We start from the raw sequence: 12319 nt of genomic DNA, 5'->3' as shown, positions 1-12319 counted from the left end.
AATTCTCCCCACCCACGGTGGACAGGGACACCCCCAGCCTATCCATGAGTAAACCCTTCATTGAAGATTTCCATAGCCCTCCATCATCATGAAACCCTTTACCTTGCTTTTTGGGGCTCACCATCTCCATACCCCTATCCTCTTCCTTCCTCCCCCTCCTTGATTTCCTTTCTCTCAAGTTTATTTCCCCTCCACTGCCACTCCTTCCCCTTTTTCCTTCCCTCCCCCCTGCCATGTCCCCAGCCTCCCACACAAGTTTAAAGCCATCAGCCCAGCCAACGGTTAACCAAATCGCCTTGACCTCTCTGCTATTTGATATTCTCCTCCTTGACACTCATTTAGGAGCGCACAGCGGTAAAGCAGACATTGGACAAGTCCAGCCTGAAACCAAAGCCCTATGAAAGGAGGAGAGAGATCAGAAGAACCTGATAGCTAGGAACTTGTTCTCTCCAAAGGCTTTCTGGACATTTTAGCCTGGATCAGGGGTCCGTGGAGCGCCAGTTCGTCGCCAAGCAGGGTGTAAACGTTAAATGTTAGCTATTTGTTCCAGAGATTGGCATGAAGATCGAGCCTTTCTGCCTCCTCTCCCCCCAGGCCCCCCTCCCACAGTCTCTCCAGCCCGTCCAGAGTCTCACAGACACTCATTCATTAGCGGTTTAATAACCCTCCCGACGTGATAACATCCTTTACTCCTGGCTCTGCGAGCGGAGGTGACCCTGGGGGGGGGGGAGGAGAGGGGAAGTGGGCTGCTCATTCGAGATGCTCCAGGATGGGGGGGGGGGGGGGGGGCTTGGGTGCACCGGGCAGCCAGAACGGGCTGCTCCTGACTCAAGAAAAGCATCTTGGAAAAACAAAACAAAACAAACACCAAACAAATCAAACTCCATAAACAAACAAACAAAATCCAACTAACTTTGGTGTTCTAATCCCTAAAAGTCCGTGCCTCCCCGCGAGGTCCCCAAGCTCGGAGATGGAGGACACACTCCCGGGTATCCCTTGTCCCCAGCCCCGGAGACCCCACTACCCTTGTCGGATGCTGCAGAGATGCTGGCGGTACCTCACCTGAGCAAGCCCCTTATTCTTTTAAATGGCTTTAATTCCTATTCGTTTGCCCCGTAACTGCAGATTCAGGCATCTGAAGCAACCTTTGGAAACTCTGATTAGTTCAGCTCTGTTCGGAGCCTTTTCCTCCGTCTCCTTTCTCCCTATTTTTGTTGTTTCCCCCCCTCCGCCCCCCCCCCCCGCTCCCTTTCTGTATGACTTTCATGCGCTGCAGATAAGATATAAAATACTCCATCGGGATACTGTAATATTAAAGATCAAAAGTGGCATCAATTGAAGACCAAACGCGCGGAAAACAAAGGGGAAGGCTGGGAGATGTTCATCAGCTAATTACAACTGCAAATATTATGCAAATTTATCTTGGCACAGAAATGGAGAAAGAGAGTTTAAGTGCGGAGATAATGCTGGAATATTGAATGTTCAGCTGAGGGTGGGACGTGGTCCAATAAATTCATCTGAGGGAGAAGCAGTACTATATATATATACATGCATATTCCTATCAAATCATCTACACTTCAAATTGAGGGGATCAAAAATCGCGGTTATAATTGATACTTGAAATTCCTTGACAAATATTGCACGGAATATAGGGTGGAGGAAGAATAAGGAAGCCGAGATTACCGTTTGGATGGGATTTATAAACCACTGCACATAAAATGATGAACCCAAATCAAGAAGACGGGCATTTGCAACATGCACACGGGTGGGCAGTTGTGGGGGAAGATAACCCCCATCCAGGACCCCAGGTAGAAGCCTTTCCCTTTAGGCAAAGGGGAAAGAACAAGTTATTTTTCAACCTCTTTTCAGCAGCGTCTCCCGCTTCCTGGAAAAAAAGGACCGTGCTAGACCTGGTTAATGATTAAACACCGTCCCTGTGTTGTGAGAACCAAGAAAGGATGTGAGGGAGCCAGGGAAACTTAAACCAAGAGAGAACACGGCTGCCAGTACCCGTACCCAGAAATGTTAGGGGCAGGAATGCCTTTGCAAAAAGAAATTAAGAAAAAAAAAAAAAGGCTGAGGGGGGAAATTTGAATAATAATAGTAATTTTTAAAAAGACCCTGAAAACACCCAGCAAACTAGACGCAGCAAATTGGCCACGACGAGGGGTTTAGGCACCGGTTTCTCTCCGGTGCTGTCCAAGACATGAAGTGGAGGGATAGTCAAACACGGGGCAGGAGCATCTCCCAGCCCCTTGTCCAGGTTTTTGCGGGATGGCTTAAGCCATTACAGGATTTAACCCACGCTGTGGTTCAATCGAGATGAACTTCTGGGCTCGGTTGTTATTGCTATAGGAATCTCTCTCCCCCTCCCCACCCCTTCCCCCCCATCCCTTAGAGTGGAATAAAGAGGGTTATTTGCCACAGGAACTGTTTGAAATGCTTTTTTTTTTTTTCCTGGGCAGGTGAGGAGGGAGAGCTCGGCCGCTGCTTCCCTTCCAGGACTCAAACGAATCCATTCAAATCCAGCAAAATATCAACACATCTTCCCCTCCTCAGGCACGGGAATATCAATAATTTCAGGTGAATGCCCCGCACGCCCCCCCCTCCTTTTCCATTTCTGCAGCCAGAAATACAGCGCAGCGTTCATTTGCATACAAAGCAACCTTCGGAGTTTCTCCAGTTTATGAGAAATGCCTTAAAAAAAAAAAAAAAAAAGAAAGAAAGAAAGAAAAAAAGAAAAAAGAAAAGGAGGCAGAGACACAGAGGGAGAGAGAGGGGAGAGACTGTTAGCAGAAATCTTATCGATTTTTTTTTTGCTCTCCATGTATTTATTCAGCAACGGGGCGGGGAGAAAAATTGAACATTATTGGCAGCCCTCCCTTTAAAAAATAAGGGGGGCTGGGGGGGAAGGGGGGAAGGAGAAAGAGATGCAAATTGTGTTTTATCGTAAGCCTGCTCCGTGCTTTATTCCATGTTTATGATGCATTATCTCTCCCTTAAATAAAAAATAAATCATGTAAAATTAGGATCTCGCAGCCATCGAGAGGAGAAGCTCCGGTCGATGTTCTTAATTTCGGTCTGAAAGTGACACACTAATTAAAGCGCCTCCTCCCCCCACATACTTCTTTTTATTATTAGTAGTAGTAATTATTATTATTATTATCAGATTTACCTTGTATTTTCCACGTTTAAAAAAACCTACATAAGGGGGGGGGGGGGGGGGGGGGGGCGGGGAACCCAGTTTCGCTGCCCCCAGGATAAAACTAACCTAAAATAAGGACCCCCGGATTTGAGTTGGTTTGTTGTGTCTTCTTTCTTTCTTTTTTTTTTTTTTTTTTTTTTTTTTTCTTTCCCAGCCTTGCCCATCGCTTTCCGCCATCAGATTCATTGTGATGTATTAGATGCAATAAATTATCCCATGTAACAAAACATTGGGAGCTGAAAGGGTGATAATCTGGAAAGCAGAGATAAGGATTCATTATTCCAAATCATTATGAATCCAACGTTGCCTCTGACTTCTTTCTTAATCAGCTCCTCTGATCCTGGATATGTGAGCAGCACAGATAAGGGAAGAGTCATTTATAATTCTGCACCTCGTCTAATATTAAAAAAAAAAAAAAAAAAAAAAAAAAAGGAGAAAAAAAAAAAGAAAAAAAGTCAGAGGCAAGAAAACGCTATAAAACACAAGCGAGAGGCGGGCTCCGAATGAAATATCACTTGGATGTTGTTAGAGCCGCAGTAAGATTTAATTAAAATTCCCCACTTCCACGTGCTTCATATATTTGTATAAATATAATTTTTTTTTTTTTTTGCACCTTGGCTGTAATGGAGAGAAATTTGCAACTGAGGCTGTTTGTTTGGCTTCGGCTTGATTTCCAAGCCTCCTGATGTGGGGGAATGGAGGATGTGGATGGAGCGTGCGTGTGCATGGAGGGGGTTATTTTAATATGCCCATGTTCCTCCCCCACCCCAAGCCCTCTTTTCCCTCACCACCGTTCACACAAAGTCATTAGGTCGATTCTACCAATGTAGGAGGCTGCATTTAATGGAAATCGTTTTAAAGGGAATAGACTCCACGTACTCCACGTACACAAAGCGCAGGATCAATGCCAAAGTGGCTGATTTGGGGGGGAATCAAGGCAAAGAGGGTTTCCTCCCCGGCCTTGGAAATTAAGATTGCGGCCGTGATATTAAAAATCAGCTATATCTGAGACGGTGTTTTGACAGCCGGGGAGTGAGGAATTATTAATTATTGACAACTTTTCTGCAGAGTGGGGAGCACAGAAAGGTGCGTTTTCTTTCCCCAACAGACAAGGCAGTTCAATTCCAGTGAATAAAACATCCTTACCTCCTCCCCGCAGCCGCCGGAGCGGTTATCGCTAACAATAACCTATGGATTACATATAGAGAGGGTACGGCTGCAAATCTGGGTTCAGGTGGAGCCGAAATCGATGTATGTGTATGCAGAGGTATTTATTTCGATGTGTGAGCGTCCAGATGTGTGCCAGAGGAGAGCAAGACGTAGGATTAGCCACATGTACTGGGAGAATCATAGACTTCTCCAGTAGGGTGGAAAACACACCAAAAAAATCCATATATGCCATATGTATATATAATATACCATATATATGGAATCTCTATACACACAGACATACCATATATATATACTGTATGTGTGTTTATCTACACACTCCATATGTATACAGATAGATGCACACAGTTTATGCATGTATTCCACATGTATGTGCACGGGGGCGGGGGGGAAGTGTGTATGTGTGTGTGTGTATATACATACACACACATGTATTTATGTATTTAAATAAATTACCTCTGGCTACCTGACTCTCGCGTTTAATGTATATTCGGACCTAAATTGCAGGCATCAGCGAAGGTCTGTGATAGTTATGATAAACCCCGGGTGCCATTTAAAGCCTCATTAGTTATGTTTAACCTCTGGATAGCCAGCCATCATAGATGGAAACGAACTTCACGGTGCAGGGTGAATGAAAGGGGGTGGGGTAGGGGGTTGTTATGAGCATGGATGCGCCTGCGCCTGTGCCCAAATTCTCTCTCCCCACCCCATCAAGTCCCAGCCGGGGGAACAGAGATAATAGTGCAGGAATTCCATCTCCATGGGTTTCCCAAGCGGGTTTTTTTGTTGTTGTTGTTGTTGTTTTGGTTTTGTTTTTTTTTCCAGGAGGATCCTTAATTTTTCATCTCCTCGCTTTCTCGATGTGCTCAGACATCCCAGATCCAATTCCCTCCCCCTTTAAAATATATATATATATATATATATAAAAAGAAAATTAATGATTTATTTCTTTTCTGAGCAGTTTGGGAGGGATCCGACAACATCTTCTTCCACGCTGATCTCGCCTCCCTCTTTGCAGCTCGATTTTGGGCAGAATTTCCCCTGCCTGGTGGTGGGGAACGCACACCCTGAGTGACTTTAGCTGTGTTTGCCCTTCCCCCCGCCCCCCATACCCTTCAAGGATTTAGCATCGTCCTCTTCACTCTGCTCAATGAAACCGCGCAAGCCTCGTGGTTTCAAAATACTAATTTTCTGAAGCCTTTCCTTAGCAAAAGCCACATTTCCGGGCGAGGGGAGATTGGCTGAACCCGCCTCCCCTCGCTGTTGGGGTGCCCGAGCTGTTTCCATCGGGATTTGGCGGCGGGAAGGCTCCTTCGCAGCTCTAATGAGCTTTAAGTTATTATCTTAATTGAATGTGTTTTCTAAAGATAGAATTGGGAGGCGATCGCGTTACCTTTCGCCTCACAGAGTCACTCTAGAAGCGGAGATAGCGAAACCCCAACGTAAGCAGAAAAAAAACCCACAATATCCCTCCAGGAACATTAATATATATATTAATTTTTTTCCCTAAGTGATCAATTTTCACCTTCGTTTCTGGAGCACCGGGACTCAGCGCCGCCGCGATGCACGGGCATCTCTGCCGGGAACCGTAGAGACGAGCCGGGGAGGGTGGCTCTGCATCCCCCCAGCACCCGTGGGTGTCCTACTCGTGGGGTCTGGAGACTGTTGAAGGCAATTTATTTAGCTATGGGAAAAAAAAGCCTTCTGGTTTAATCCCGTGGGAGCATTTCACTCCAGCAGTGGATGTGGGGTCTGATGTTAAATGGGGGGGGGGGGGAGGGGGGGGGGGCGGCAGGGTTATGTGTGTGTCTCTTCCTTCTCCCCACTTTTTCCCCCTTTCCACTTCTTCTCCCACCACTGAAAGTAGCTACCCACTCTGATGGAAGCCCTGGGACGGGTTTATGTGGCGAAGACTCCCTCCACCTCGGGTTGGTCCTCCTTGAGGGGAGGTCTTGTCCGGCTTTGCTGACAGGAACCCCCCGTTCTCCGGGTGCGGGAGCTTTGCAGAAATGAGCAATCACAATAGCAGTAGTAGTAGTAGTAGTAGTAGTAATAATAATAATAATAATAATAATAATAATAATAATAATAATAATAATAATAATAACAACAACAACATCACCAAACCATTGGGTAGATCAAGGTAGAGAGTGACACACTGAGGCTGCAGCATTAGGTTTTGGGGACTGACATGAGTGGAAGAGGTGAACGTGGAAAATTGCACACCCAGTGTGACCCTCCATCTCCTCATCAGCGCAAGATCTGGGGCATCCCTCGCTGCCCTGCGGCATGACCACAGCTCTCTTCTCCTCCGGCCCTACAGCAGTTTGGGGCGGGGGTGGGGGGGCTTTTATCTTCCGTTCACTCCTCAGACCTCGAAAACCCCCCATGTCACCTTAGGGAGGTGGAACTGGAAAGAGGGCAGGGGGATGCAGCTTCCCTCTTTCACTCCTCATTGAGATCGGCCCTGGGTTCAAGCCCGTCCAGCTTTGGGAGGATAGACAGTGGCGGGGGTGGGGGCAAGACGGACAAACCCTGGGATGACGGACAGCCCCCTGGGCTGGGACCGACCGCCATGGTCGGTGTCTACCCGCAGGGATTCCTCACTTCTGCTTGCAGTCAGGAGCCTTCCTCATTCCGATGAAGTGGGCAGGGGACGACACACGACAGAGACAAGAGTGTGTCCCTCTGTGCTCTAGGAGCACCAGGGAATGCGTGTGGAATTATATATTTTTTTATTTCTGTCCAAAACCTGGAGCCTTACACAGGCATATATGAACATTAATGATAACGAAATGTAAATAAAATAAAGGAAAATAGGGTGAATAAAAGTCCCTCCCGAGGAGGAGGAGGAGAGACAGAGGAAAAGCAGCAGCCCCTGGCAGCTCATGTCACCGCTTTTCCTCGAAAGCTTTCGATGCAAGCGGAGCGAGCCCCGGCGTTATTTGGATGATCATACGCTTAATTATTCTCTCTCTCTCTCTTCCCAGGCGGTGCAGCTTACGGCAGTGACAGTTGCTCCCGGGGACGGGTTACATCACGCTCACACCTCTGCAAGCCCCACTACCTGGCGCGTCTCCCCTCCCCTCCCCGGTCCTGCCCCTGTCCCCCCGCCCCTCCACCTCCTCCACCTTCCCGCCCCATGTGATTCCCAGGATGGGTGTGTAAAGAAATAGCCCATCATATTTCTCTCACTCTTTTCTCTGCCCTTTCCCAACCCGGAAGAGCTCTGATCTTCAGCCCAGCCCCGAGGAGGAGGAGGGCAAGGGTGGGCGGTTAGAGGATGCGGCTCCCCCAGGTTTTCCCCCTCGGTGGGAGCTTGCGACATGCCAGCAGCCGCTCCGCTTCTCCCGCACTTCTGCCCTGAGAGCTTCAGCGGAACTGGACTGAATAAAAATCATCTGCCCAGGTCAGTGAACACTCCAGTTTGGGAGTCTGTATGTACTCCCCGCTTCCACTAGTCTTTTTTTTTTTTAAATTTTATTTTATTTCCTTCGCCTCCTCGTTTTACTTCTCCACGTGGGGAGAATTAGGATGGATGGGTAGCTCGGCTCAGAGGGCAGCACCCACTTGCTTGAAACTCAACCTGATCCCCCCCTCTTATTGTTTGGGGTGGGTGGGAACTGGATTTTCCCGGTGACCTTGGGGAAAGGCACACCCCGGCCAGGGAGGGAACAGAAATTTGGAAAGCGAGTGAGAAATAATTTGTTTTAATCCTGGTTAAAGGAGTCAGGGTCGAAGGAATGAGGCAGGAATGGGGTCGGGGATGGGAGGTAGGGACACGGCACTCTCATATCTGGGATAGGAAATACTAATCTTAAGACGGGAGGGGATGTATATTTATGCAGTGGATCGGGGCCTTTCCCTGCCTGGCAGCGTACCTATGCGCATATACCTTTGTATGCACAGTCCCGCGTACGCGTATCCCTTCTATGTCTGCGCATAGCTGTGTCAGTGCTGGCGGGCGGGTGCCCGTGTCTGCGGGGAGCACTTGTTTCTGTGCTGTTCCCTCGGATAATACTCATCGATGTTGATTAGGTTATGGCAGGTCGGTCTATACACTATATATTTAGCACTATATGTATATGTATGTTAATATATATATAGTATTTAATATACAGCAAGCATATTATGCTTACATTAGAATATAATGAAGGAGATATTCTGCTCCGTTCCGCAGATATTCCTCTTTTTAGACCTTGTAAACCCAAACCACAACCACTCTAGCCGCAAAAGGGCGGTGAGCCGTTAAAGCAGGTTAAGATGAGGACGGGCATGGCTCCGCTTGGGCCCCGGCCCCGCATCTTCCCAGCGGCTCCCGGTCCTTGCCAGCTGCACCCCGGGAGATCCGCGGGTCGGGCCGGACCGTCCTGGGCTCCCGTGCTGAAAGACGAAATAAGAGTTTTCCCTCTCTCCTGGCATCCTGGATTTAGCTCTCTCATCTCCTTCACTCCATGTAGGAATTTTTTCCACCTCCTGGACTGGGAGGGGGATATTTCTGGAAGGAAAATGGCTCAGGCTGTCCAGAAATGCGCATTAGATATCACTAAGTAGCTCCAAAACAGAAAGGGGAAAAAATTTATCTTTCTTTCATTCTTTCTTTCTTTCATTCTTTCTTCCTTCCTTTATTTCTTTCTTTCTGTCCGTCCGTCCATCCATCCACCCATTCACCCATCCATCTCAGCAACTCTTACATCCAGGTGTACGTACAGTGGCAGAGGGCTCTGGGTGACGGGGTTTAATGCAATTAATAATCACCAGCCCAGCTCGTTTCTTCCGTTATTTATGGGCCGTGCCGCAGCGGGACGAGGCTCTGCGGGGCTGGAGCGGCTGCTGCCCCGGACGGACGGACACTGGTGCCCCCTTCTCCGGGCACACCAGGGCTGGCATCTCCGGTCACCTGAACAGCCAGAGGGGACAAAGAGGGTTCGGGCAGCCTAGGGCGCACGGGAAATGAGAAAGGGCCTTTCGGGGAGGAACAGAAGGAGAGGGAAATTTCTTCCCTCCCGGCCTTTTGCTCACGGTTGGGACAAAGCGCTTCCTTCTCCCGGGGATGTTTGGGCGATTTTTTGTTTTCTGTAGAGCCGACGGTGATTGGAGGTGGAACAGCTTCTCAGAGGTGCCCGTATGGGCATGTCAGGGAAACTTGGAGTAAGATAGTTCCCTTATTAGAACAAATTATCACGAATTTTGTCGATCATCCCAGATACTATCCGGGAGCCTGGGACAGTAAATGTGAACCCCACGTTTGTGCCACTGTGCGAGGCAGCCGTGTCACACCCGGCGGGTGGGAGAGTGGTGGACATGGAAGGTTTATTTTCGGGGATGCTGAGGATGCGAAGGACAGTTCTAAACTCGCGACAGTCAGACGCTTCGAGGAATAAATTGCTCCGGTTTTAATCCCGGGAGGTAGGGATATGCCCCTGGCCCTCGCCAAGGAAACTGGTGTTAATTCCGCCACCTCTTACCACGCCAGCCACCTGGCAATTTGTGTTCTCTGCTTTATCTAAGTCTCAGGGCAATTTCTGCATTTGAAAATAAACAAACAAACAAACCAAAACAACACCCCACCGCCCTCCCCCCCCCCCCCCCCCCCCCCCATTTCCCCAAAGGAAAAAAAAAAAACCCACACACAAAAAAGGAAAAAAAAGACAACCCCCCAAAAACCCAACCAACCAGTCATTAAATATGATGGAAGCTTCATCTTCTGCTTGAGGTGAGAGGGAAACGGGGTGGTTCGGGTTTAAATGCCGCTTTTACTGGGCTTCAATCCGCCATTAAATTCAATGCTCCGAAAGGGTTCTGGGCGAGAAAGTGACGCCGAGAAACCCAAAATAAACGACTCACCCCCCTCTTTCTCCCCCCCTCCCCTCCCCTTCCCCCTTTCTTTTTGCCAATGTGCATTTCGTTAACCGTGCCTTAATTCAGAGTGACTGTTCAGGAGGATTCCCACCCCCCCCCACCCCCCTTTCTCTTAATTTATTAATTTATCAGGTAAAAAACATGTCCTTACCCTCTTTTTCCTACGGGCAGAGTGATACCCACTACCCTGGCGGAAATCGGGGGAGAGGGAGCTTGGAGAGCGGGAAGAAAGGGGAGAAAAAGAGCCAAGAGAAATTCATGCCAATTTGCTGTCTGAGAAAGGGGAAGAGAAGGGAGAAAAAGGACTCACCGGGTTGAGGTTGAAAGCAGGGCCGTGCTGCGGAGGGAAAAAAGGAAGGAAGGAGGGCAAGGAGATGGGCTCTGCCTTCCATCCTGGAACAGGACGGGGTAGCGGTAGAGGGATGACACGACTCACCCCCCCACCCCCACCCCTTCCCTCCCAGTCTCTGCCAGGCTTCTCTCCGAGGAGTTTGGGGGATGTGTAGGGGGGAGAGGTCGCCTCTGGGACTCGTGGAGCCGGTTTTTGATCTTTCTCAGACTTCGTTTTTTGACTCCTGCAGTGTCCCGGGGCAGTCACCCTCCTCTCAGCTTCAAAGAAGGGGGGGGTGAGGGGGGGGTGGTGGTGGGGGGGAGGAGGGGAAAGAAAAGTCCCAGTTTTCTCTCTTCTTAATTTTAATTTTTCGAATTTCATCTCTTCGGCAGGGCAGGGGTTTTCCCTTCCCTTCTTCCCCTGCCCTCCCCCTTTCATCAAATAGCATAATTTGCGCTGAGAAAGAAAAAGTGTGTGTATCTGGGGAATGGTGCACGAAGGGAGAAATAAATTTGACCCGGTGTAATGAGACGTTGATTTGTTTCTCTCTGAATTTACATGGCCCGGCGCTTCTTTGTGTGGGGGTATTGATGTTTCCTCGCGATCTTCGCGAAGAAGAAATAAATTAATTATTAGAAGAGAATGGAAATAGATGTGCATATGTTAAAAAAAAAAAAAAAGAGTAAAGGAAGTCAAAAATCCACCCATGTGGCTAGTTTCGAAGTGGAGTGAAAGGGGAGACGGGAAAATGCCAGTCTAGGGTTTATTCTTATTCTTATTCTTATTATTCTTATTCTTATTCTTATTCTTATTCTTATTCTTATTATTATTATTATTATTATTATTATTATTATTATTATTTTGTTATCTCGTGGGTGGAGGGATGCCGATTGTCATTTTACTGATAAAGAGAGAAGGGGGGTGGGGGGTAGTGGTCTTGGGGGAGCAGATCAGAATTTCTGCCTGATCTACCAAGGGTAAACAAGAGAAACAACCCAAAAAAAGAGAAAACACAATATTCCCTTTTCTCTCTGTCTTTGTTTAACCCGAGATTATCTCGGCAGCATTACCATGGCCCAGCCACCATTACGCCGGGGGCTGTCCCGGGGACTGTCAAGCTCCGTGCCCCGAGGAGGGGTTGTCCCGGCCCGGCTGAAGGCGGCTCCTTCTCCCTCCAAAAGTTGCTGTATACAGGGAGAAAAAAAAAAAGTAAAAATATTGGGAGCTCTGCCCTGGGCCGTGTCCTCTCCATAACCCTCCGATTTGTCGCTCCCGGCTGTTTGTACAGCTTTACCTGTACTATTCTGGTACCCTGTTAAAAAAAAAAACCCACCCAACAGCCCGGCAAACGTAACTTAATCCGCTTTCAGTAAATTGTCGTCTCAAAGGGGGCTAAAGGAAGAGGGGGGAGGAGATGTTGGGGGTGTTCTGCCTGTCCCCGCCCCGAGGTGCCCAGCGGTGGGCACTGATGGGGATAACGGCAGCGGGTGGCCCTGGGTCCCCGGCCCCCCCCAAACCTCCCCTGTATCTATTTTAATAGGAGGAGGAAAAGGGAGGGGTGGGGTGTGCAAGTTAAATGCCCTTTGACTCCTCATTTTTAGGGGAGGGCTAGGCTGGGTAACGGCCCCATCTCCCTGAGTTTTGATTTTTGTTGTTGGTATATATATATAGTTTTTTTTATTTTCCTCTTTTGGGGACTTTCAATGACTTTTGTCAAAGCGTTTCCTGACCTTTAGCACCAGAACTAACCC

The 12319-nt window shown here is 48.4% G+C and overlaps 1 protein-coding gene across 1 annotated transcript in view; it reads left to right on the top strand.

Annotated features, from left to right (window-relative positions):
• The first annotated feature begins 11639 nt into the window (after nucleotides 1-11639).
• GATA3 (GATA binding protein 3) overlaps nucleotides 11640-12319 on the top strand; it is a 20225-nt gene continuing 19545 nt past the window's right edge. The window contains exon 1 of the mRNA XM_068170931.1: nucleotides 11640-11777. Coding sequence (XP_068027032.1) covers nucleotides 11640-11777 — 138 coding nt within the window. The remainder of the gene's footprint in view (nucleotides 11778-12319) is intronic.

This window comes from Melanerpes formicivorus, unplaced genomic scaffold (genome assembly GCF_026170545.1).
Source record: "Melanerpes formicivorus ecotype bairdi unplaced genomic scaffold, bMelFor1.0.p_v2 SCAF_3, whole genome shotgun sequence".
NCBI lineage: Eukaryota > Metazoa > Chordata > Aves > Piciformes > Picidae > Melanerpes > Melanerpes formicivorus.
The sequence above is the reverse complement of the archived record's forward strand: the minus strand, read 5'-3'. Positions and strand labels throughout refer to the sequence as shown.